Here is a 25,590-nt window from a genome sequence, read left to right as displayed (position 1 = left end):
ACAGAGGAGCCTGGTGGGCTACAGTCCATGGGGTCACAAAGAGTCAGACATGGATTATCGACTAACACTTTCACACACTCATGAATCAATCACTCCAGCCTTACTTGAGAATCCTTTGGGGATGATTCCACTCAATTCCTCTAGAGGGAGTTTCATGCTGAAAGATCGAAGGAATAAGGGTTGTAAAGACCATCTCTGATTCGTTAGCAATACCAGGAGAAAAGCAACCTAGTCCCACATATTATGTCTGATGCTAATTATAGGAGGACATACACATTTAAAATACTAAAAGAGTCACTTCTGAAAGTGGAAACAGCTTTCTAAGCAATATAAATCATCCAGAAAAAAAGCTGATTTGACTTCATAAAAATGTAAAATGTCTGCACATCTGGAAAATACCTTAGTTATGAGAACCTAGTAGACAAATGAACGAAGGACACAAGTTTCACAAAAGAGTCAATATTTACAAGACTAAAATAGACTAAAATAACAAGGAAGTGCCTTTTTTTTTTTTTTTTTTTGCCCTTGTTCTTCAACTATTGATATATGATGGTTACTCCTAGCCAGGGCATCTTGAAACAGGCTCTCTCAAACATTACTGGAGGTAGAATATAAGTATATGAAACCACTTTGGGAAACAACTGCTAATGTTAATCAAGAGACATGAAATAGCCAAATTCAGTAATCTCAGTGGTACGGTTCTAGCATTAGGAAGCAGTCCCCTTTTCACTGCAGCATTATCGTAACCTCCAAAACTGGAAGCAAAGCAACAAAGAAACACATTAAGGTAGCACTCAGGTAATGCAGCCAAGAGAGTGAGGATTACAAAATCTGTGTAGCAACAAGGGAAAATACTCACTATGTAACATTCAATTTTAAAAGCAGTATACAAAAATTGCACATAGATCACAAAGATAAATACAGCTTTGTTAAAATTGGAGAAGGAAATGGCAACCCACTCCACTATTCTTGCCTGGAAAATCCCATGGATGGAGGAACCGTAGGCTACAGTCCATGGGGTCCCAAAGAGTTGGACTCAACTGAGTGACTTCACTTTCACTTCAGTTCACTTTGTTAAAATACACAGTGGCACAGATTTAGAAAAGGAATTTATGGTTGCTGGGCAAAGGACGTGGGGGTGGGGGGGGTGGCGGGGAAGCGATTGTTAGCAAGTTAGGATGGACATGTACACACTGCTATGTTTAAAATGGATAACCAACAAGGACCTACTGTATAGCACAGGGAACTCTGCTCAATCGTATGTGGCAGCCTGGATGGGAGACGCATCTGGGGGAGAATGGATACATGTATATGTACTGCTGAGTCACTTAGCTGTCCACCTGAAACTATCACAACATTGTTAATCAGCTATATCCCAACACAAAATAAAAAGTTTAAAAAAAATAAAATGAGTGACTAAAACAAAAATAAACTACACAGGGAAGAAACATCATAATGCAAAACATAAAACTTAGAGTATGGTGAGATTATGGGTAATTCTATGACACTATTGCCCTAACTTCCTGTATTGTTATATTATCTTTCTGTAAAAGTTTACTTTTGCTGTAAATGAATTATAGGCTTATTGTCAAAAAAAATCCAACAGTACAAATTTGTATTAAGTAAAAATCCCTGTCCCATTGTTCAGTGAAAGACACTGCTTGCTGTCTATTATTTCCTATAACATATAATATGTCATATTATATACCACGTTATTTTTTATACAAATGGACTTATGTTTACTGCCTACGACTTTTCTTATTTAACTGAGAATCATCTCTTGCCTCAATTCATGCAAAACCTCCCAGCTGGTCTCCCTGCTTCTACTCTTGCCCTTCTTCAGACCACTCTCAAAGTAGCCAAAAGAACCAAGGAAAAGGCAAGTTATTCCATTCTTTTTAATGGTTGCATGGGGCTGCAAAGAGTCAGACACAACGGCGCTACTGAGCACACACAGTATTCTGCTGAATGAATAATACCCTAATTTATCTAAACAATCCCTATTACTGAGGGAAATTTAGCCGTGAACTTTATTGTACATCTGGATTTGATCACTTGTATTATCTATTAGGAAAATTCCTAGAAATAAATTTTATGAATCAAAGAATATGAACATTTAAAATTTTGAAATACATTCCCAAATTGTCCTCCAAAAAGACTGTACTAGTTTATACATAGAGTTCCCTATATACTCATCAATACATGATGTTATCAATTAGCTCAGCCTTTACCAATCTCTTAAATGAGGAAAGCTGCCTGACTTCAGTTTTATTTCCACTATTACTAGTAAAATGAAATATCTTTTAATTTTTTTAAATCAACCTTTTGTTTTCCTGTGAGCTTTTTCATATTATTTGCCCATTTCATTACTGCCCATGGGTATTTTTATTGATTGAATAGAGTTCTGTATATCAAAGAAATTTACCTTCTTTTGAGACACAACTATTTTCCACGTTTTCTTTTCACAATTTTTTTTTACACTGTCTTTGATAGTTCACAAAGTTTTGTGGGTTTTTTTTGGTGTGTGTGTGCGTGTAATAAAGTTTTATTAAAGTATAAAGGAGATCTCGCTTCTGACATAGACATCAGAAAGGGGTAGAAAGAGTACCCGCTTGCTAGTGTTAGCAATGGAGTTATATACTCTCCAATAAATAGAGTTAGTAAAGTACAGCAGAAAATGTGTTCGCTAGGAGAACAAAGAACTAGAGCTCCAAGCATCCTTACCTTGTCCTGAAGAATCCCAGACGAGCCCCCAAGATGAAATGTCGTTGCTGAATCACGCAAAGACGCCAGGATCCTTGGCCTCCGGAGAATTCAATCTGGGGCCAGAGGCGAGGCTTGATCGCTCAGAGCTTTCGTGTAATAAAGTTTTATTAAAGTATGAAGGAGATAGAGAAAGCTTCTGACATAGACATCAGAAGGGGGTAGAAAGAGTACCCCAAAGTTTTAATTTCATTTTCATTCTTGGCCACAGCACACCAAGATGCAGAATCTTTCCCAACCAGGGAGCAAACCCATGCCCCCCTGCATTGAGAGTGCAGAGTCTTGACCAGTGGAAGGACAGGGAAATCCAGAAAGTTTAATTTCTAAGGAGTAAAAGTCAATATTTTCCTTTTTATTTCTGATTTTCATGTCATGCTTAGACAGCCCTTCTCTACTTCAAGATTATAAAAAATATTCACTCATGCTTTCATATAGTACCTTTAACCATTGTTTTATTTTTTGCCACACGGCTTGTGGGATTTTTAGTTCCCCTATCAGGGACTGAACTGGCGCCCTCACCAATGAAAGCTTATAGTGCTAACGACTGGACTGCCAGGGAATTCCCAATTGTATTTTTGACGCTTAAATTTGTGACTAACTTGGAACTTCTTTTGGTGTAAACAGTGAGTAGAAGATTGAGCTCACTACCATTTAAATGGCTCTTTGTACACAATGGAGTATTACTCAGCCGTTAAAAAGAATTCATTTGAATCAGTTCTGATGAGATGGATGAAACTGGAGCCAATTATACAGAGTGAAGTAAGCCAGAAAGAAAAACACCAATACAGTATACTAACACATATATATGGAATTTAGGAAGATGGCAATGACGACCCTGTATGCAAGACAGGAAAAAAGACACAGATGTGTATGACGGACTTTTGGACTCAGAGGGAGAGGGAGAGGGTGGGATGATTTGGGAGAATGGGAATTCTAACATGCATACTATCATGTAAGAATTGAATCGCCAGTCCATGTCTGACGTAGGGTGCAGCATGCTTGGGGCTGGTGCATGGGGATGACCCAGAGAGATGTTGTGGGGAGGGAGGTGGGAGGGGGGGTCATGTTTGGGAACGCATGTAAGAATTAAAGATTTTAAAATTAAAATAAATAAATAAATAAATGGCTCTTTGGTCCCACTCATCACTTATTAAGTAGATCACTTCCCCACTAACTTTAAATATTAGCTTTATCACCCACTAAATCCACCCCGCCCCCCATACATGGTCTATTTTTTAACTTTATTCTCTTCCATGGGTACTCCTGCACCAACACAAAAATGTTTTAGTTTCATAACTTTATATTCCAATATCTAAAGTGTTGGACTTTCCCTTATCATAACTGAAACTTTATACAATGAAACACAACAAGGTTTACCCCCTCACTTGCCCTTCCAAGTGTCTACCTCTTTGTCAGCGTTTCAAAAAAAACGCCCAGTTCTCCCAATGAGAAATTTTAAAAATTGATACCGTAGTGAATAACGAAAGTGGCTCCGCTAAGAAGTGACAAATCTGAAGAAAAGTCACTGAGTTAGAAAATGGTGGCGTGTCCAGGGGTTGTTTGTTTATTCGCTAAATTGTATCGGACTCTTTAGCGACTCGCTCCCAACTCGGTCGGGCCACTTCCGCTCGCAACACCAGCCCCCAGGCCGACGCCTGCCGCCTTTCCCAGCTCAGCCTCTAGAGGTCGCAGCTAGGCGAAAGCGGGTCGACCATGACTGACGCCCTGAGGCGCGGCAGTCATCGTGACGTCAAGTCCGGTCCCGGCGGAAGTCCTCCCCCGGCGGACCGGGAAGTAGCTGAAGGCTGGGCGATGGCAGTCTTGGAAGTCCCCCTCGCAGACAGACCCGAAGCCGCGGTACCCCCGCGGTAGACCGGATCAGGGTGGCGGGCTCCGGGTCCCGAGGTGAAAAGCGTTGGGGGCTGAACGGCTACTATCGAAGGGGACCTGGGAACCCTGACAGCCCCTATTGCAGACCCTCCCTGACTTTGGGCTGTAAACTGCCTTTGCCGGGTCAGCCCCGGAAGCAGGTCCGCTTGGTATCCTACCGTTCCTACAGGGAAAGGTGCAGGCGGGGATTTTTACCCCTTCACCACAACAGCAAGTCAGGTGGTAGCTCCGAACCCGGGGTTCAAGGGCGCCTGTTCTTCCTAACGTCGTCTCCTTTCCACCGCCGCAGGGATGGAGGGGTCTAAGACATCCAGCAGCACCATGCAGGTGAGCTTCGTGTGTCAGCGCTGCAGCCAGCCTCTGAAACTGGACACGAGCTTCAAGATCCTGGACCGTGTCACCATCCAGGAGCTCACAGGTCAGCGAGGCCTTTGGAAAGAGGGTGATCAAGATCGTTCAAAGTGGGCAGCTTTGGAGATGAAGGTCTTAAGGACTATACATAGCCTGCCACAAACCTTGTGAGCCTCGAAAGTTGCTTCATCTTTCTGGTTCCTTGTTTTCTTATCGAGAACATAAAAGAGTTCTGACACTCTGTGCTTCTGAGAGCTTTCTATAACAAGGAAAGGTCCTTAGTTTTCTGCTCCCGCTGTTTCAGAGTAAAGGATTATATGTATATAAAAATAAACAGCAATTGTGGGGGACTTGCCATATACCAAGTGCATTACATGTGTTACTTTAACCTCTATGGAGTAGTTCAGTTTTACTCCCCTATGCGTAGGAGTAGTAAAAATTTATCATTTCATCCATGAGGAGTTGAAGCTCAGTCAGGTTAAATGATTTACCCAGAAGCCAATAGTTGATAAGTAGAGGAAAATAGAGGAATAGAGTCCCAAATTCTCAAGAAGTGAGATGAAGCTAGGAAAAAGGAAAAGACTGAATAAACAGTTAAAATAAGCTCATGGACCTAGAGTCACTCTGCTTGAATTTAAATTCTGGCTATCATTTACTAGCAGAATGACTTTTTGCAAGTTACTTCACCCAATTTTTAGTTTCTAAGCCCCAATTTTTTTATTTCCTTTATCTGTAAAATGTAAAACAACCTCAAGGTGGTTGTAAAAATCAAATGTGACAGAGACCATAAATACTTCAGAATATGCCAGGGAAAAGTACTCAGCAAATATTAACAATTATTATCAATACCTGATTTCTCTTTTCTGAGGGGAATTAACTGTTTAATATGGGAAATTTTTAATATGGAAAATTTCAAACATACAGTCAAGAGAATAGCATAGTGAACTCCCTTGTGTCCATCATTCAGCTTCAACAGTTAGCTACATTCAATCATTCTTGTTTCCTCTATACCTACATTCACCTCCCATATCCACTCAGGTATTTTGCTCTTTACCTCTTTTTTTTTTAAAGGTAAATTTTCATACATTGACAATTTTTAATTGTCACGATTTTTTTTTTTTTTGCCTGCACCCCATGGCATGTGGGATCTTAGATCCCCAGCCACGGATGGAATCTCTGCCCCCTGTAGTGGAAACTCAGAGTCTTAACTACTGGATCCCCAGGGAGGTCCCTAATTGTCAAGATTTATATATTACATTGGAGAAGGCAATGGCACCCCACTCCAGTACTCTTGCTTGGAAAATCCCATGGACAGAGGAGCCTGGTGGGCTGCAATCCATGGGGTTGCTAAGAGCCCAACATGACTGAACGACTTCACTTTCACTTTTCACTTTCATGCATTGGAGAAGGAAATGGCAACCCACTCCACTGTTCTTGCCTGGAGAATCCCAGAGATGGGGGAGCCTGGTGGGCTGCCGTCTATGGGGTCACACAGAGTCGGACACGACTGAAGCGACTTAGCAGCAGCAGCAGCATATATTACATATCTTAGCTTTTTGGGGGGCCCATGATGCACAGCTTGTGGGATATGGGATCCTGGTTCCCCAACCAGGGATTGAACCTGGGCCCTCGGCAGTGAGAGTATGGAGTCCTCACCACTGGACTGGCCAGTGAATTACCCTTAGCTGTATGTTTTTGACAAATGTATACACTCATGTAACTTAGATCTCCATTGCTATGTAGCGAGCTTTCATCTTCCTGGATCTTAGTTCCAGAAAAGGAAGTTTCATCTTCCTTTCATGTTCCTTCCTACTTATTCTGGGGGAAAGAGGATGTTAACTTTTGTTGTGAAAAACATCCAAGTTTATAATGAACCTCTGTATACTCATCACCAAGCTTCAACGATTATACACGCACATTTAACCATGTTTTACTTACAGCCCCAAATGATTCTGAAGCAAATCCCAAACATATAATCACCATTAATATTTTATTAAGTATTTTTTGAGAGGTAAGATGTCTCTTTAAAGACCTAATCATACCATTATACTGGAAAAACTTTGATAATTCCTTAATCTGATTTAATGGGTGGAAGAAGAAGAAAACAGATTCTTTTTTTTGTAAATTATACTCTGAGAAAAAGGTGGAGGATATTTTGATTCTTATCCTTTCATAAATGCTCCTGCTCTGAGAAGACTTTCTGAAAGATTCAATGTTTCCCTTGCTCTTAGCTCCATTACTTGCCACAGCCCAGCTGAAACCAGGAGAGACCCAGGAGGAAGAGGCTAACTCAGGAGAGGTATGAAAGCACTGGAATGCAAAGTGGGTTTCTGCAGGGCCCTTGATGCTCCTGGAGCTCCCGGATATGTGGAATCTCTGGTTAACAAGAGACATTCTGCATAATTAGGCCACTGTGGATCACTGAAGACACAGAAGTTCACCTGCGGTCACAGGGTTGCTGAATGAGGCATCCATTCAAAACAGTGAAGAGAGACTCTGCTTTATTTGGAGTGGAATTACAAGCTATTTTAGGTGGGAGGTGGGATGATGACCTGTGTGTCCAAGTCTTAACCTGGTTCACACCTGATGCCATAGTTCATTAGTAATATCCACTCCTCTCTGGTCTTAAAAGTATCTAGGTTTAGAGATAGAACTGTGTGATTACACTAGGTAGAAAGGGTTACCAGTGTCTGCGAACATGTCATTTTTTTTGAACTGTATTGAGTGATGATTTTCATTGTCAAAGATAAGAGTTTGGTCACATACAAATTATATCAAAGTATGGAAAACAAAGAATCTACTTTGTTTTATGCCATGGCAGACTTCATTGCAATCTGCTCTGGCTTTTCCCTTGTGCCATGATTTAGGGCAGGAGTCTCCAGCCTCCAGGATCTAATGCCTGATCATCTGAGGTGGAACTGATGTAAAAACACTAAAAATAAAGTGAGCAATAAACATAATGCGCTTGAACTACCCCTCCCCCTGCCCTGGTCTATGGAAAAATTGTCTTCCATGAAACTGGTCCCTGGTGCCAAAAAGGTTGGGGACCCCTGAAGGGCATTCTCTCCCCTACCCTGACTGGTAAGTGTTGAGAAAATGCAGATATAACAGAGTATAACATAGTTAGGAAATGCTGTTTCCCACAAAAAAAATCAAATGGGACTTGGGATTTATTTGTACCAGGGGTCCTTTCTTAGTGCATTTATCCAAGGATTGGCTAGAAAACACCCATTTCTTAAGTCTCTTGTTTCTCAAGTCTTGTGTTTATCAATCGTAGGTAAAGCCAAATAGTTCTGAGGCCATTGGGAAAATAGACTCCACCCCAAAAGCTGCTAGAATTCTGATGACTTCTTATTTCCTTCCCAGGAGCCATTTATTGAAACTCGCCAGGATGGTGTCTCTCGCAGATTCATCCCCCCAGCCAGGTGCCTACTACTCCTCAGCCCCCTGTTCCTTGCCAAAGGCCAGTAGAATTTTAATTGAACCCAGAATTGCGATGGAGATGAATCATCACCTAGCCTTTCACTCTTCTAGAAAAGACACTGTCCCTTACACCTGGCCCATCACCTTCCAGTATTGATTTTTTCCTGTAGCCATTCACACAGTGGGAAGGAACAGTAGCTCTCATGATGAAGAACTAAGAAAAGTTGAGAGTGTGATTAACTAATGGAAGAGATGAGCTCTTGAAAAGTTTTAAGATAACAAATGTTAGATGTTCAGGTTCTTAGTTATTGATGCATGTAAGAAATGGTCTCTCCTGATTCTCCTTCCTTTTCTACTATAGACACACACATAGCTATTTTTGATGCCCCCTCTCCCTCCTTAGTCCTCCAGTCCATCCAGCACTTCATGCTGAGTGCCCCTGTGGGAGACCAGCATGGCCTTCCCTTGGGAGAGAGGTATCCTTGGGAGGTCAGTCGGGCTAGGAGTGGGTATGCGCCTTGAGGCCCCTCAGCTGGTGCTTGAGAGTCTCTGCCACCAGCACTGCATATAGGTGGAGGAGGCCTCTCTGCTCCCTCATGTGGCCCATGGGCGGGGGGCTGTCTGCAGGATGATGTCCACAGAAAGTGCCAACAGCTTCACTCTGATTGGGGAGGCATCCGATGGCGGCACCATGGAGAACCTCAGCCGAAGACTAAAGGCGAGTCTGCCTCATGCCAGTGTCTTGCAGTGGGCTGGCTGGTAGCGGGGTCTGCAGGCAGGTGACATGAGGCAGGCCCTACCCTGACTCTCCTCTTCTTCCAGGTCACTGGGGACCTTTTTGACATCATGTCAGGCCAGACAGATGTGGATCACCCCCTGTGTGAGGAATGCACAGACACCCTCTTAGACCAGCTGGACACTCAGCTCAACGTCACTGAAAATGAATGTCAGAACTACAAGTGAGTGCCTCCAGAGCCTGGTCCTAGGAACAAGGCTCTGAGTCTTGGGGTGCTCACTGCTCTGGGGCTGTACAGCCCTCACCCAAGAGCTGTGCTTCATGCAGGGAAATGGAATAACAGTTTCCCTCCTATAAGCATTCCCTGCCTGTGTTCTTGGCAGACACTGTTTGGAGATCTTAGAGCAAATGAATGAAGATGACAGTGAACAGCTTGGGTTAGAGCTAAAGGAGCTGGCATTAGAGGAGGAGAAGCTGATCCAAGAGCTGGAAGATGTGGAAAAGAACCGGAAGATAGTGGCAGAAAATCTCGAGAAGGTCCAGGCTGAGGCTGAGAGGTTGGATCAGGAGGAAGCTCAGTGAGTGATCACCCTGTTCTTGTATCTTCCTGCCTCAAGGCTCCGGGAGAGGAAACGGCTCACAACCGAATGTGTCTGATTAGTTTGTAAACAGCGGTCGACATTCAGCAGCATGTCTGCTCTAGACCCTGCATTTCCAGGCCCTGTTTTTCGATGTTGGTTGGGAGGCTTATGTAGGAAGAGTCAGCATGATTAAGTGACAAAAGCATTGGTTTTGTCCAGTGCTTTTGGAGAGCTGAGAACCAGGCCTCTAGTGACAGCTCTGTCCGGTAGGGAACATTTGGATGAGTCAGGCACTGAATGCCGCATCCTCCTCAGGAAGGATAAGTGTGTTGGCCTACATGTATTCTCTTCCAGCTCAAAAATTTCACTGGTGCTCTTTTTAAAAAATATTAATTTATTTGGCTGCGCTAGGTCTTAGTTGCAGCTCATGGGATCCTTGATCTTTGTTGTGGTATGTGGGATCTAGTTCCCTGACCAGGGATTTAACCTGGGCCCTCTACATTGGGAGCTCGGAGTCTTAGCCACTGGACCTCCAGGGAAGTCCTTCATTGGTATTCTTGACCTGAGAGAACCCTCTGTCTAGTGGAGGAGACTGAAGGTGGGGGAGTGGAGGACTGAGAAAAAGTTAAATTTTTCATGGGGTAGTGTAACAAGTTCCATCAGAAATGATGTACACTAACCATTTAAAGGACAATAGGCATGTAGAAGTGAAGTGATAGACAATCAGACCATTTCAGGGAAGAAACTACCGTTGACTAACTCACCTTGTTACTGGAAAAGACCAGAAGTCCAAGAAGTATCTGGTCCTGGTTTGGGAGCATCCTGTCTTCCTCCTCTTTTTTGCATATGAGCAGCTGGAATTTGGGACATTTCTGTCCCACCCAGGCAAAACATCTAGGGCAACTATGCTCCTTTGAGTGAGATCTACGCCAATGTATAAGGTGCTGCAACTAGAAGTGACCATAATCACTAGAAGTCTTTGAGAGGAGCGATGGGAGAGAAATTTTAGCCCCCAAAACTAACAGCCTTTAATGACCACCTTATCTATTCACAGGTATCAAAGGGAATACAGTGAATTTAAAAGACAACAGCTAGAACTGGATGATGAGCTGAAGAGTGTAGAAAACCAGATGCGTTATGCCCAGATGCAGCTGGACAAGCTGAAGAAAACCAACGTCTTTAATGCAACCTTCCACATTTGGTAAGAAGGGCTGGAGGGCGAGGCGCATCTGGGAAGCACTGAATGTCTGAATGTTAGCTGTTGACCACTAAGCCAGGGTGCCCACCTCCCATGAAATAGGAGTCCATGTCATTTTCACCCCATCTAGCCTTCTTCCGTTTCTTGAGTTGGGATAGCCACAATCAGGGGATTGAGATTCTAGAGCTTGGTGACTTCCATTCTTCCAAGGAGAAGGAAAGATCGGAGCCCTCCAGCCGCAAGAAAATCTGAGCCTCTGCTTGGTGCTGATTTCTCATCCCCCTCTCCGGGCGTCATTTGTTTACTCATTTATTTGACATTTTATCCATTTCAGCTGGTATCCGTTGAGTATCTGCTATGTGGTGGGCACTGTGCTCAGCACTGGGTGGGCAGCAGCAAGCAGTATTCATTCTGCCTCCTGGTTGCTGCAGTCTTGTTGTAGAGGGGGAGATGGCTGGGTAACAAGCACTTGCACCTCAGCGTGGTCCTGGTGAGCCCAGGGTGCTGTGGGAACACAAGGGCACTTCACCCGATTGGAGGAGGCTGCATGAACGTTTCCCCCAGTGGAGGTGGATGTTTAAGCTGAGACGTGGAGTCTAAGTCTGCAGAGGAGGAGGGTTGTTCTCCGCAGAGAGAACATCCTGTGCAAAGAGGCAGAGGAAAGTGGAAGTGGTAATCTCCCACTGAACCTTCTGGACTGAAAGGAGCTTATTGTGACCGGAGATGGAGTATAAAGCAGAGAAGGACAGGGTATGAAACTGGAGCACTACCAATTCCTTAAGGATCTTATAAGCCTCGTTAAGGGATTTGGACTTTATCCAAAAGGCAGTGGGAGCCACTGAAGTGCTTTGGGCAGAAAAGTGACATAAGTACAGTTGTATTTGTAAATGATGGCTTTACCTGTAATGTGAGAAATGACTTGGGGGAAGAGGGCAAGGTTGTTGGTTAGGAAATCTGTCAGGAGGATTCTAAACACTTAAAAAGAGAGCCATGGTATTGAGTCTGAAGAGAAGTGGACAGATTCAAGAGGTTTAGGAGGCAGAACCAGCAGAGCTTGGTGGTTTTGGGGAAAAGGGAGCTGAGAGAGAGCATTCAGGGATGACACCCAGGTTTCTACTTTGATGTCTGAGCAGCAGGGAGAAAGATGATGACTCACGCTTTAGGCATGTATTTAAAGTACCAGGTAGAGCTTGGATATATGAATATGAAGATAAGGAGAGAGATTTATGCCAGGTTTTAGGTGAGAACAGAAAATATCAGAATTTGCCAAGTTTTAAGTTCTCTGTATTTTTCCCTGCCCTTCTTCTGTAGGCATAGTGGACAGTTTGGTACAATCAATAACTTCAGACTGGGTCGGCTGCCCAGTGTTCCTGTGGAATGGAATGAGATTAATGCTGCTTGGGGCCAGACAGTGTTGCTGCTCCACGCCCTGGCCAATAAGATGGGTCTGAAATTTCAGAGGTAAAAAAGGTGGTCCTTTCTTGAGTGTGGTGTGTCTTCGATATAATCTGTGTATCCTACCTGTTACTTCTGTTGACTACGCAAGAGCCCTTGCTCCCAGCAAGCAGGAAGTATTCTGTCTATGGAGACTGTATGCTTCTGGTTTTCTCCTCACCACAGGCCTTTTCCACTGATTGAGCAGTCCATGAACTGCATGACCATAGCAGTGGTCCCCAACTTCCTGTCTCCAGAACCTAAAAAATCTCCAGATTTCTGTTTCTAAATCTAAACCAGAACATACATTCATCCATAAAAGACCCTCAGATAATTATAGTTTTTTTCTTTTTTTTTTTTTAAATACTTATTTGTGTTTATTTATTTGACTACACCAGGTCTTAATTGCAGCCTGTGGGATTTAGTTCCTTGACCAGGGGTTCAACCCGGTCCCCCTGCATTGGGAGCCTGGAGTCTTAGCCACTGGACCACCAGGGAAATCCCAAACAAAACTTTTTAAACATGGAGCCCCCATGGGGAGGTGAGACAGAAGTGGAAATAATAAAAGAGGTCCTTGGGTAGCTTGGGCTTCCCTGGTGGCTCGGACAGTGAAGAATCAGCCTGCAATGCAGGAGACCCGGGTTCAGTCTCTGGGTGGGGAAGGTCCCCTGGAGAAGGAAGTGGAAGCCCACTCCAATATTCTTGGCCTGGAGAATCCCAGGGACAGAAGAGCCTGTTGGGTCCCCAGTCCATGGAGTTGCAAAGAGTTGGACACAACTGAGTGACTAATACTTTCACTTTCTTTGGGTAGCTGAAGACCAAAAATCACTGGGTTATAACACCCTAGTAATCACTTTAGGTAGAGTCCTGTATTCATCTTTGTTTGCATCTCCATTTTAGGTATCGACTTGTTCCCTATGGAAACCATTCATATCTGGAGTCTCTGACAGACAAATCTAAGGTACTCTAGGAAGTTCCATTTTTTACCTACAGTACAGAATTCTTGTACCTCCTAACAAAATAGTTTACTTTTGATAATAGCATAATTTCGTTTCTTAGACTGAGATATCTTATGATGAGCCAGTGTCTTGTTCAGTGGCTTGTCTAGTTCAGGATTAGCTCTTTGGGGTCTGTTGAGAAAATTATACTTTTACAGTTTGTTGAGAAGGGATGTGGGTGGATCCAAGGAGAAAGTGTGTGCCAGGATGAGAAAGGCATCACCGTGCAGTAGATGTTTAATACATTTCAGTGATGGTGAAACAGTTGTGGGTGCATGGTATTTGCCCAAGGTTACTGTTGCCAGTGGAATCCAGACAGAACCAGTCAGAGAGATGGATTGGATTGGGAGCAGCCTATTGTAGCCAGTGTTTGGGCCACATATACAGCCAATTCTCTCTTCTCGGGCAGGAGCTGCCGTTGTACTGTTCAGGGGGGCTGCGGTTTTTCTGGGACAACAAGTTTGACCATGCAATGGTGGCTTTCCTGGACTGTGTGCAGCAGTTCAAAGAAGAAGTTGAGAAAGGCGAGACACGTTTTTGCCTTCCTTACAGGTCAGTATTCCCCAGTGCTCAATGAACCTAAAGTAGGACCAAAGTGAGCAGAATGGAAGGGACAGTAAGAATGGAAGCAAAACTAGTACACATGGTAGGAAAGCTGAAAATGGGAGTAAAATCTCATGACACTGATGGGCAGGATGGATCCAACACTGTAAGCAAGACAGTGTGACCACCTGATCCCTGGAGAAAATGCTGACTTCGATGGTGTGGGGGATTTTCTTGGTGCAAAGCTCAAGCCTGCTCTCCAGTTTCAGGGAGGTTTTTCCTTATGCCCTTGGAAAGATACAGGAATGCTTCCTTTGATCAAATTTTGTAGGAGCCCAGAGATAGATGGGCACCTTACTTAAGAGAGTAAGGCTGAGCTGCTTCCATCACCGCAAAACAAAGTGTTTCTTTTCTTCTGCCTGCCTCCCCTCCCCACGAGGGAGGGATGCCTAGGAAAACAGTGCAGAGTGCTGCCGCCCTCGCTTACCCTCTGCTCCAGGCTTCTCATCCCTTTGGGTGTGTGTCCTGTCTCTGTACTCCGCAATGACAATGAGGCTCTTGTGACAGCCTTCTTGGTTTTGGGCTTTCAAGCAAATCCAAAATACACTACCATTGCTCGCCAAGAGTTCTTTAATAGATAGAATGACGTGAATGGTCCCATGATCAAGTCACTGCCCGTTTGCCTTAACTGACTTAACATGGATCTCAGTTACTAATGAGTTCTGCTGTGTTCACCTGCAGGATGGACGTGGAGAAAGGCAAAATTGAAGACACAGGAGGCAGTGGTGGCTCCTATTCCATCAAAACTCAGTTTAACTCGGAGGAACAGTGGACAAAAGCTCTCAAGTTCATGCTAACGAATCTTAAGTGGGGTCTTGCTTGGGTATCCTCACAGTTTTATAACAAATGACTTTCTTTTTTTCTTTGTTTGTTTGCTTTAAAGGCTTTCAATTTTGTTTTGTTTGCAGAAAAAGAAAGTGTTAAATTCGGGTACTATTAAACAGCCTATGTTTACAATACCAAAAAAGAAAAAATCTACAAAAGCCACTTTATTTTAAAATATCATATAACAGATAGTTTCCAGAACTACAACATGCCATGTATAGCATCTGGTCTTTGTCACAGTTTTGACTCTTAACCCCATGCCTTCCTTTCCCTTTGTCCCCTCGAAACAAATAATTTAAGTTTGCTTTTTTTTTTAACTGAGTTGAATTGAGATTGATGTGTTTTCACTGGAGTTTGTCTCTCTCGACTTCCTGCACTTAGAACATGAACTAGAAGCTTTTGTCTCCACTGAGAGGACAAGAAGTGTGAGATGCACAGTTGGATAACATGAGAAAATGACACAAGCTTTGGTCACTGTGTGATGTGATCAGAAGCTTGAAATTTAACACTTCTTACTTGGTTCTAGTACTGAATGCTTGCTCTGCTCTGTGTTAAGAGATATGAAATGGTGTTTGATACTGTTTGAGACCTTGGTGGAGAGATTTAATTATTTGTAATAAAAGATCAACTGCAGTCTGATAACTGCCCAGAGGTGCACTGTTGGGTTTTTCTTTAACTAAAATAGAGTACTTTGTATTCTGGGAGAATTGAGTTCAAGTGCAGGTATGTGGAAAGTCTGTTGAAATATGTGTAGAGGTGGGTCTTAGTTTTTTAAAAAGACTCTAATGGAAAAATAGACAGCTGTAGAGAAAGCCCTATTTGTGTAGCTTTCCGTAACAGAACAGAGATGTTAAACTAATTTTAAGGGGAAATAAAGTCAACATCCTTGATGTTCAGTCAGGGTCACCCATATGGTCTTAGTATTTGAGCCCCTGCTTAATACTAATTTCCATGTCTGAGGTTCTGTCTTAATAAAATGAATAAAGAAAAGCCATAAATATCTTGTTAAACAAAAATAAACTAATTTCACTGATCCTCTATCTTCTCCCAGCTCTTTGACATTTTCGGCGTGATATGACAAAAGGGACATGGTTATTCATCTTAATTCTTTCTCTGACGTAGAAAAATAAGTGTGAAGTTGGATTACAAAAGACAACTCAGAAGATGCTTGGAACTTTTGTACCCTGAGTATGAAAGTAAACAGAGGGAGGGATGGGTGCAGTGACAGAAGGCTATTTATATTTGGCAGATTCCGCCTGCCTCATGTGTTGGAGGAAGCGCAGCCCTTGGAGGTCGGGCCACCAGGTGGAGAGGAACAGGCTGCTGTTGACCTGGAGTGCTGGCTCCCACACTGTGAGTTAGGATTGCATAAGAGAACTCAGCAATGCTCTCCAAGGCAATGCCAGTGATGCTCTGCAAATGCCCCATGACCTTCAGAAATAGAGACAGATTTCTTATTACTACATAAACACGTTAGTGCACAAATAGACACATTGCTGGGGCTTTTCTCTCAAGCCAAATGTAAATTTTTTCATTTCTGTGAACTTACACAGAGAATTCAGATCCCAGTGTTTGCCAGTGGCCACATTACGCTAGGATACCTTTGCCCTGATAGTGTTAGCACGGAAAATTTCTGCTAGACATTTCCCTCTGCTGAGAAAAGTTTTGTGAAATATGAGAGGGATATTTGAGTCTTGACATTTTCTGTTTGGGAGGATACACTTAATGGACTTTAACATGGTAGTGGATTATCATAATGGGAAACGAACAAGCTGAAATTGAGCCTCCATTTCCAATTTCACAAGGGGGAACGTGGAGAACATTTTTCAGTCCTATCCTAGTTTTCTCTCCCAAGTCCTGCTTATTCATCCTAATCCTAGGTCTTGGCAGTTACCTTTTATAGCTTGTCTGTTTTCCCTTAACTAATGGGAGAATGCTTTCTATTAAATGAATTCTGACCATGCTGGTCCTGCTCAGTGGTGCATACCTGGCTCCAGCACTCATGGTTTTGGATGAAAGCACTTGCTGCAATGATTCCTACTGCCAACAGCATGAAGTCTTCCTTCACTGAAACAAACTTTTCCCTGAGTGATTAAAACCACATTAATTTTGGAGCTAGAGTGACACTGGATCTTCCAAATCCTAGGGCTACAGGACTTCAACTCTGAGTTGTTTATGTTGATCATGGGAAATTTTATACATGGAAAGAAATGGTCAAGTAATAGCTAAATTGATTCCCTCTTCCAACTTCCTGCAACTCAACTGAGATAAAAACATGAGCTTTCTGGCTGAATGGTTTATGGACCTTTTGTTGTTCCATCTGTCTCCCTACCAAATGTAACTGTGAGGCTTTTTATCAGCCTGATTTTACAGTAATCAAACACTTTGTCCAAGTTGCAACCCTGTGACTGGCTTTTTTTCCTAGGTGACTATAAAAGCAGTTCAGTAATCTGAAATTATAAGCAGCTATAAAAGAATTAGGAATGAAAGTATGTTAATTACTTGAAGTCATTTAAATTTAAAAGTAAAAGCCTCTAGGGTTTTGCTGATTAGACTCAGTCATCCATCCAAACAACATATTGGATGTAGATTAGAACAAGGTAACCTGTGCAGGTTATCTGTGGCCTAGGTGCCTTGCTAGGTAAATTCCATTTCCCAAGTTCTCGTGATATGTTACTGACTCCCTGTTTCTGGAAGGAGCCTACAGTAAAGGAGTTGTCTTACCCTTGCAGCTGACTGGGTGTGGAGTTCTCAATGGAAGCCCTCAGCAGGCTTTCATATACAGGTTCATGCAGAAGATAGACTAGGTCAAGTAGAATCAGGCAGGTTGCATGCAGCTGGGTGGCTGGGACCAAACAGCCATTGTATCCTAGATGGAGTACGCGCATGGTAAAGAGCATTGTGTGTGTCTGATCATAATCACGGTTGTCATGCGAGACAAAGCTATGGAGCTGCTAGTGTGCTTCCCGGTTGCTAAGTTCTATAAGAAACCTAGCTGGAGGTCGATTTTAAAGGACAAAGGGAGGAGTAGAGAAACCTTCATCCACGAGATATATATATAGTTGGAACCTAGTTGCTTGTTCCCCTCTTATCTCATGCCTCTATAAAATCAACTCTTTGATCTTACAATAAGAGAGTGGCTAATGAGTCCAAATAGAATCCAGGTGCGGAGACTGGTGTTTCTTTCCCTGACAAGTACCAGAGGAAACTACTGAAAACTGCTGTTCCTCACTGGCAGGTTCTGCCCACTGCCCCCAAACCCTTAAGCACATTCCTTTTTTATCTTTTTTTGGGGGGGCCCACCCTGAGGCATGCAGGATCTTACTTCCCTGACCACGGATCTAACCTGTGCCCCCTGCACAGGGGAAGTGTGAGTCTTAAGCCCTGGACCACCAGGGATGTCCTCCTAGGAACTTCTATGGAAGTTCTGCCTTCTTATGGAAGACTCCAACTCGCATGCCCAACACAGTTAAGTACCTAAAACCTCCAGGAGCATCTCCACATATGCCAGGGGAGTAGGCAGATTGATTTGGAAGTTCAGGGACTTCAAAACATCAAGTTCTGATTCCAGCAGTTCTTCTTTAGTGTGAAGATACCCTAGAGTCCGGAGGAAATTCAGGACTGTAATGTTGCTGATTATCTGAGCAAACAAAACCAAAAGATAGTGAAAGGGAGAGCGAGTTGTCAGAATAGAGGTCATACATCTTGGCATAGTAAACAAAGCCCTTCACAATCCAGTCCTTGCCTTTATCTCAGCTTCTTCCTGGTAATTCCCCCTTATACTCTACACTTACACAGAATTACTTGCATTCCCAAACCCACCGGCTCTCATGGTGTCTACACGTTTCCCATGTCTGCATCTCCCTCTGCCTGCCCCCCCGCACACACCTCCCTTAACTGCTCTCCTTACCTATTTTCCCTCTCCCCTTAGGATCCACCCATCACCCCACCCTCCCCTTCAAGAAGTCACTATTGGTTAAAGTGATAAATCAAAAATCTTACAGCTAACATCATTTGTAATGGTGAGAAATTGAATGCTTTCTCCCTAAGAGATGTCTGCGCTCACCATTTGTATTCAACTGAAACTAGAGCATACAAGCAGTGAAATATTCCTGGATAACAATTAAAAGAATAATGCATTACTGTAAGTTAATAGCAGAAAATAATTATTATTAAAATTTTTAAATTAATCTCAAAGAGAGGCAGAACTGAGAAACACCTCTAGATGGGAGTGGAGATAGTGCTTAACAACAGGTGGAATATACTGAATGTTCTGTTGTTTGTTTAAAAAAAAAGTAATTTTCTCTAAATACACTTCCTCGTCTTTCCAAGGCTGATTAGGTACATTCACAGCCCTCTGTATTCACACTAATCAGAACACTTTCCCACATTTGTTTGTGTGTCTTCTCCCATTAGATAATAAAATCCTTGAGAGTACACACAATATTTTTACTCTTGTAGCTATGGCACCATAGAAGACAATAAATATTTGTTGAATAAATGATACTTTATTATACAAGCATCACATAGTGATATGGAAACATTCTGTCCTTTATAAATGCAATAGTTTTTTTGCCTTTAATACTACTAGGTAGGTTAGCAATTCAGGCACCTTATGTAAACTGTCCTTGAGTCCAAGGGGAGGAAAGGTGACCTGTATGAATGATGGCCTCTGTCCAGCAATTATACTTTGGGAACAGAACTTCAGGTTAATAACTGCACTGTGTGACTGTGTGTGTGTGTGTGTAGGTCTGTGTGACTGTGCGTATGTGTGTGTATATGTAGGAAGCCTATGTGACTCTGTGTGTGTATGTAGGAGGTCTGTGTGACTATGTGTGTGTAGGAGGTCTATGTGACTGTGTGTGTGTGTAGGAGGTCTGTGTGACCATGTGTGTATGTAGGAGGTCTATGTGACTGTGTGTGTGTGTGTGTGTGTCTGTGTGTGTAGGAGGTCTGCTTAGGAAGCATGATTATACTCTGGAATTTCCACATGAGTAGTATCACCTAGACCTAGGAGCGGGTTTCTCAAAGCCATCTTTGGATGAGCTGGTTTCTCTCTAACACTTAGGTGCCCATGAGCCACCCTAGCTCCTTACTTTGTAGTGGAAGGAAAGTTTGCTTGCCAGCTGAACACATGACACAAGACGCAGGATAAACTTGTTGAAAAGCTGCTCTTTCAGAGCCCTCCAACTCTGAGGCTCTGTCTTCCCTCTCAGCTGAATTGTAGCTTGCCTGCAGATGTTCTCTGCCTGCTTAACCATAAACCTGTAAAGAAGGGAAAGAGGAGAGGAATCAATCCACACTCACTGAGACTAAATGGAGTTTGTGCTTCAAACTATGCTACATCTTATCCTCTCTAGTATCCAATTGCTGGCTAAAAAAATTTACATTTGTGGACTTTCCTGGTGGCACAGTGGATAAGAATCCACCTGTCAACGCAGGGAACATAGGTTCGATCCCTGATCCAGGAAGATTCTACATGCCATGAAGCAACTTAGCCCGTGAGCTGCAACTACTGAAGCCCATGGGCCTAGAGTCTGTGCCCCGCAACAAGAGAAGCCACCTCAGTGAGAAGTCCTTGCACCACAATGAAGAGTAGCCCCAGCTTGCCGCAACTACAAAAAGTCTGCACAAAACAACAAAGTTCCAGAAGAGCCAAAAATAAATGTTTTTAAAAATACAGAACTTTAAAAAAAATTACATTTGCAAGTAAAAGAGGGTACAAACCTGGCTTCACAGTAAGAAGCAACTAGTATGTTTTTTTAAAGATATGGGTACATTAGCCATCCTGAGAGTTACCCCTCACAAAAGCCTTATGCTCAGGGCTTTACCTTTCAAGGATTTCTACAGCCTGGTAGCTCACGGATTTCTCCAGACACCATTGTTCAGACAGGAGAAAAACAAACTCTGCCAAAACAGGAAAGAAGAGCCTGATTCACAAGGTGCAACCAAAACGACTCTGGGAACTCTTGGCGTTGTACAAAGGCCATGATGGGGCTCAGGGAAGAGGGTCAGGAGGTGTGAAAGATGAGACTGAAACAATCCAAGTGGAGCCTGGTTCCCTTTGCTGCCAATAGGCAGATGAGAAGCATGAAAAGAAGGCTGACTGAGTGCAAAAACAAAGGCTTACTAAGTCCCCTCAGGGCCCCTTGAGCCTTCCTGTGGGTCTCAGCTGATGAAAGGCTTGGCCAGCTACACACAAACAAACCAGCTGGTCTAGTTGGCCTTTATGCCATGCTGGGAACCTCCGGCTTCAAGAGAGATTCTTGGATGGATAAAAACCCTAACTCCTATATTCTGTTTTCAGTGGAATGTTGACAGGAACAAAAAGGTCCCTCCTGGAGCTTCGATATTCTTTATAACACTGTTTGTTTAGTAACCACCCTCTGGAGAACTCCCATTGCTTTACAAACACAATTCACCTTACAGCTGGACACCACCTCTCCACCACCAGTTTGTTGGGTAAATCTTTGGTGGCTGAGCCTCCTCCAGGAGCAAGTTTGTTACTGTCAAGTGGCTTGTTTGGAAGAATCATCCCCTAATTCAGGGAACAAGGTCTAGCTTGGGTGGGGGCAAGTCATTGGGAAGGTGGGAAGGGTAAGATACCTTGGCAAGATTTTAGGCTGCCTGTGTTTCTCTTTGAAAGAACAGCCCCAGATAGAATTCTATTTAGTTAGCAATATCATTAGAGGGTGGAAACAAGGATAAATGTTAGCTCTCAAAGGTACTACAGAACTAGGAACTGTGAGCATTAATCAACAAAGAATTACAAATAGTTAAATTTCCATATATCTTCAGAGAAAATCTAACTTAAAGGAAAAACATTATAAAATTTAGCACAAAATGTTTAACAACTGACTTGACACAGGTTACACATAGATATATGTACAAAACCTCATCATGACAGAAGCTAAAGCTCTGCTAACAGTGTCCAGTGAAGAGGATAATTAGTTTAAGCAATTAAGCAAAGTATCCTAGAACTCATAACTGTGTCATTAGCCAGTCCTTTTATTTGCTGGAGCCTAGATTTCATTTCTTTATTTTCATGGAAAGGGGTATGTTTATAGTTTTATTTTTTATTTGAATTATTAACTATTAATATCCAGGCAATTGTTTCTATTAATATTTTCCATTTTAACTTGCCAAGAAAACAGTGTGGGTTAGGTGGAATGGATGAGGGTTACACCTCTCTCCTGCTGCTGGCTCCATCTCCTGTACTTATTATGCAAACATACTCAAATCTATTAACTAAAAGACCCTCCCCTTCCATTCTCTTAAACTAGGGCTCTATCTCTGTAGCCTCTATCACTGTGAAAATTCTGGAAAGCCTAGCTTATACCTGCTGCTACCACTTAATCACTCAGTCCCTCATATTCTGCAATTTGGCTTCTACTTTTTACAATTTGCTGAAATGATTGTCTCAGGGGTCAGAAAATACGTCCTAATTGTTAAATATCATGGTCCTTTTGCAATCCTCATCCCTGTTGTTCACATCTCTGAAGCATCTGAAACTGCTGACCATCATCCTTCATGAAACTCTCCTCTTGCTTCCAAGGGTCTCTTGGTTCTGCTCCTATCTCCCCAACCATTCCATTTATTTCCTTCATGACTCTTCTTCCCTCTCCACTTTCCTGAACACAAAATGTCTCCCAAGAAACTGTACTAGATTCCACTTCTAAGAACTCATCCTCTGCCAGTTTCAGCAGTATCACTATGGAGATAACTCCCAAACCCTTATCTTTACTCCACTTCTCTTCCAACTTAAATTTTTAAACAACCTGCCAGAAACCTTCCTCCAGATGTTCCACAAGCATCTGAAACTCAGTAGATCTCAAACCAAAACTATTTTATTTCCCTAACAAGTCACGTTTCCTTTTTGTTTTTTCTTTTTCTGTATGTGTGTTTCTCTAAATGGCAGCACTGTATGTCTAGGCTCAACCCTTTGACATAGTCATCTTTCCCTTTTTCAATTCTTAAATTCATCCATTGCAGAGCCCTAGATTTTACCTCTGAAATGTTTTTAATCTATCCTGTCTTATCATTTCTTCTTATTACCTAAAATATAATGACTGACAAAGACTCCACTGGACAACCTACCCCTTATCTCTCTCTACTCCGATCCATCCTTTATATCACAGCCAAAATAATTTTTTCTAGGGCAAAGGTTGCAGTTATAGAACTCCCATATGAAAACAAAAACAACAACAATAAAAAACCTTTAATGCCTTCTTATTTTCCTATCATGTCACATACAAACTCCTCACTTTGGCATTCAAAATTCCCCATGGAATGTCTCCAAACCACCTTTCTGGTCTGAATTTCAACTACTATTCCACATGCTCTGGCCAACCTGGATGACATGGTACCCACATTCACTCAAAGTGTCCCTATTCCATTGTTTGACTCATGTTATTCCATTTTAGTAGAAACATGGTCCTAGGAGTTCCCATGGTCTAGTGGTTAGGATTTGGCGCTTCCACTATTGAGGCCTGGGGTCAATCCCTGATTGGGGAACTCCCACAAGCTGCCCAGCACAGCCGGAAAAAAAAGAAACATCACCTTCACCAACCAAAATGTCATCCTTCAGGGTCTACCTTAAATACCATGATGCTTTGAGGACTCCTTAATTCATTCTACTCCCACCTCACTCCATCTTTCCTCTCAGTCTCCATAAAAGCTTGTTTTATGTGGTATGACACTTATCTAACCATACTTGTACCTAGTCATTTGCAGATTTGTCCTAATAGTCTCCAAAGATTATATACATGATTTAAAAGTTGGGACTAGACCTCTTTTTCATCTTTCTATCCTAGAAGGCAAGGAGAGTAAGTAGTCTATACACGTTAAATCAAGGGTGGGGGGCTGGTGAGTCTGGCTCATCACTGTACCGCCAACGCCTGACATATAGTAGGTACTAATGAAACTTGAAGGAATAACGCATAATGAATCTCAAGATCGGTGCCTCAAAGACAAGTGCCCGGGTCTCCCATAAGACCAGCCCCCTGGCCTGCATCCCCACCCACGATCCGGGTCTCCCTGAAGCTGCCCATCCGGCCCGCAGCCTCCTGCACGGCTTGCTCATTCTGCTGGGCCAAGTGGAGCAGAGTGTCTTCGATGGTCTCTGTGGCAACAGCTCCAAACCGAAAGTCACTGAGAGAGGACAATCTTGGCCTCTCAGGTCGGTCCATCTTCAGAACTCTATTTGGGCACCCGGACGGCTCATAAGCCGACCCCTTTAACTTCTCTTCAGTCTTCTGCTACCCCCCTGGATTCTTCGTCGCCTTCCGTGCGTTAGTCCTCGCCTCAAGTCTGAGGAAAACCCAATTCCTAACACAGCCTCGAGCCTTCCACAACCTTTTCACGCCCCAACGGCCGCGGGCCCTCAGCCAATCGGAAAGCACGGCCTATTCCCTCCTGCCCCGCCCTTTCCCTCGGGCCGCGAGCCGCACTCTTTGTGAACAGAAAGGCGGACTACAGCTCCCAGGGTTCCCTTCAGGGGCCGAGGACTGCTATTCCCAGCAAGCCCCGCGCCCCGGGAACGGCGAAGGGCAGAGCGGCAACATGGCGGCACCCGGAGCTGGAGACCCAGTCGAAGGCAAAAGCGGAAAGGCCCCTCTGGCTCAGCGCATCGACCCGACGCGGGAGAAGCTGACTCCTGCACAACTACAATTCATGCGTCAGGCGCAGCTCGCCCAGTGGCAGAAGACGCTGCCACAACGGCGGACCCGGAACATCGTGACTGGCCTGGGCATTGGGGCCCTGGTATTAGCAATTTGTATCCATCTGGACTACAGACTAGGGAAGACCGTATGGGGGGCAGGGGAAGGGCAGCAAAGGCGTCTAGGAGGGCAGTGCGGGGGGTGGTAGAAAGAACCGGAGCTATGAAAACCTTGGCTACTTCTAACGCCGAGCCAAAAATTTAAGTGTACTTTGTCATTTTAAAGGTGCTCTGTTAATATAATTTATTAATGATAACGGAGTCGGGGTCAGGGCTCAGAGGAGCAGAGGGCAGAAGGTGATTGGGGAGGATGAGATAAACAAAAGTGGTGGAGCAAATCTGAGCAAAGGGAATGTGCATATTCCCCGTGGTTTCCTGAACCCACCTCCCCAGATGGTTACACCTTCTACTCGGTGTCCCAGGAGCGTTTCCTGGATGAGCTGGAAGATGAGGCCAAAGCTGCTCGAGCCCGAGCTCTGGAAAGGGCATCAGGGCACTGATCCAGATGGGCATGGTGCATCTCTAACCTGCTGGATTCCCTTCACATGATGGATGATGCTCCATGATCCTGTAGAAATTGAAGCCTGCGTTGCTGGCCTTCTTACTAACTTTGGACCATGATAGGGGTTTAAGTAGCCGCTTTGTGCATCTGGCCATTGTCAAGGGAACAACGCCCACCTAATGTTGATTCTGTGTGCCCACTGACCCCTTTTCCTAGTTGTTTCCTTGTTTGAAGTATCCACCTTGGTTTTTCCCAAGCTTTGACTTCATGGTTTAATCCTCTTAAACTCCCCTGGGGGCTGGTTTGGAGGGTGGAGGACAAGAGGTGGGCTATTATGAGGGTGGGTGTGGCAGCTCTGTGCAGTGTTGGAGCCTAAAGTGGGAAAGATGGGGTCAGGTTGAAAATAATAAACGGAATCATTTCTCTCCAAGTCCAATGAGTGTGTTGGGGCTGACGCTTCCTGTTGAAGCACTTCACAGGCAGCAGCTGCAGCAGTGATATTGCCCCAGGGAGCCGTAAATGTTTAACTAGAATTACTTTTTTCCATGAGATCTTTCCACCTGATTTA

General features: G+C 43.5%; 3 protein-coding genes across 4 annotated transcripts; 2 read left to right on the top strand and 1 right to left on the bottom strand.

Annotated features, from left to right (window-relative positions):
- The first annotated feature begins 4,530 nt into the window (after nt 1-4,530).
- On the top strand, nt 4,531-15,840 carry BECN1 (beclin 1). Of its 2 annotated transcripts, XM_004012945.5 has the most exons (12): nt 4,531-4,668; nt 4,943-5,071; nt 7,236-7,303; nt 8,371-8,429; nt 9,055-9,145; nt 9,250-9,386; nt 9,547-9,741; nt 10,799-10,945; nt 12,254-12,403; nt 13,277-13,337; nt 13,784-13,926; nt 14,659-15,840. In XM_004012945.5, the coding sequence occupies exons 2-12, from the start codon at nt 4,945-4,947 to the stop codon at nt 14,825-14,827; spliced, it is 1,347 nt and encodes a 448-aa protein (XP_004012994.1). In that variant the 5' UTR covers nt 4,531-4,668; nt 4,943-4,944; the 3' UTR covers nt 14,828-15,840. The 2 variants fall into 2 exon arrangements, with proteins under 2 accessions (XP_004012994.1, XP_060251635.1); XM_060395652.1 differs by lacking the exon at nt 9,547-9,741.
- On the bottom strand, nt 15,075-24,171 carry CNTD1 (cyclin N-terminal domain containing 1). Its single transcript, XM_004012946.6, has 7 exons — nt 23,822-24,171; nt 20,634-20,709; nt 19,899-20,067; nt 18,280-18,442; nt 17,527-17,671; nt 16,790-16,886; nt 15,075-16,233 (listed from the first exon to the last, which is right to left on the bottom strand). The coding sequence occupies exons 1-7, from the start codon at nt 23,988-23,990 to the stop codon at nt 16,039-16,041; spliced, it is 1,014 nt and encodes a 337-aa protein (XP_004012995.1). The 5' UTR covers nt 23,991-24,171; the 3' UTR covers nt 15,075-16,038.
- Nucleotides 24,172-24,339: 168 nt separating this feature from the next.
- LOC101112076 (cytochrome c oxidase assembly factor 3 homolog, mitochondrial) lies at nt 24,340-25,452 on the top strand. The gene is made up of 2 exons (XM_027974479.3): nt 24,340-24,577; nt 24,914-25,452. Exons 1-2 carry the CDS (start codon nt 24,364-24,366, stop codon nt 25,018-25,020), a joined length of 321 nt encoding a protein of 106 aa, XP_027830280.1. The 5' UTR covers nt 24,340-24,363; the 3' UTR covers nt 25,021-25,452.
- The last annotated feature ends 138 nt before the right edge of the window (nt 25,453-25,590 follow it).

This window comes from Ovis aries, chromosome 11, assembly GCF_016772045.2.
Source record: "Ovis aries strain OAR_USU_Benz2616 breed Rambouillet chromosome 11, ARS-UI_Ramb_v3.0, whole genome shotgun sequence".
Classification (NCBI taxonomy): domain Eukaryota; kingdom Metazoa; phylum Chordata; class Mammalia; order Artiodactyla; family Bovidae; genus Ovis; species Ovis aries.
The sequence above is the reverse complement of the archived record's forward strand: the minus strand, read 5'-3'. Positions and strand labels throughout refer to the sequence as shown.

Excerpts from the sequence above, each read along its gene's own strand:
- BECN1 (XM_004012945.5), top strand. The coding sequence starts at position 4,945 with ATGGAGGGGTCTAAGACATCCAGCAGCACCATGCAGGTGAGCTTCGTG. Across the intron at positions 12,404-13,276 it reads ATGGGTCTGAAATTTCAGAG|GTATCGACTTGTTCCCTATG; the intron begins GTAAAAAAGGTG and ends TCTCCATTTTAG. Across the intron at positions 13,927-14,658 it reads CGTTTTTGCCTTCCTTACAG|GATGGACGTGGAGAAAGGCA; the intron begins GTCAGTATTCCC and ends GTTCACCTGCAG.
- CNTD1 (XM_004012946.6), bottom strand. The coding sequence starts at position 23,990 with ATGGACCGACCTGAGAGGCCAAGATTGTCCTCTCTCAGTGACTTTCGG. Across the intron at positions 20,068-20,633 it reads GCTGTAGAAATCCTTGAAAG|GTTTATGGTTAAGCAGGCAG; the intron begins GTAAAGCCCTGA and ends CCTTCTTTACAG. Across the intron at positions 17,672-18,279 it reads GATGCTCCTGGAGGTTTTAG|GATACAATGGCTGTTTGGTC; the intron begins GTACTTAACTGT and ends TACTCCATCTAG.
- LOC101112076 (XM_027974479.3), top strand. The coding sequence starts at position 24,364 with ATGGCGGCACCCGGAGCTGGAGACCCAGTCGAAGGCAAAAGCGGAAAG. Across the intron at positions 24,578-24,913 it reads GGCCCTGGTATTAGCAATTT|ATGGTTACACCTTCTACTCG; the intron begins GTATCCATCTGG and ends CCACCTCCCCAG.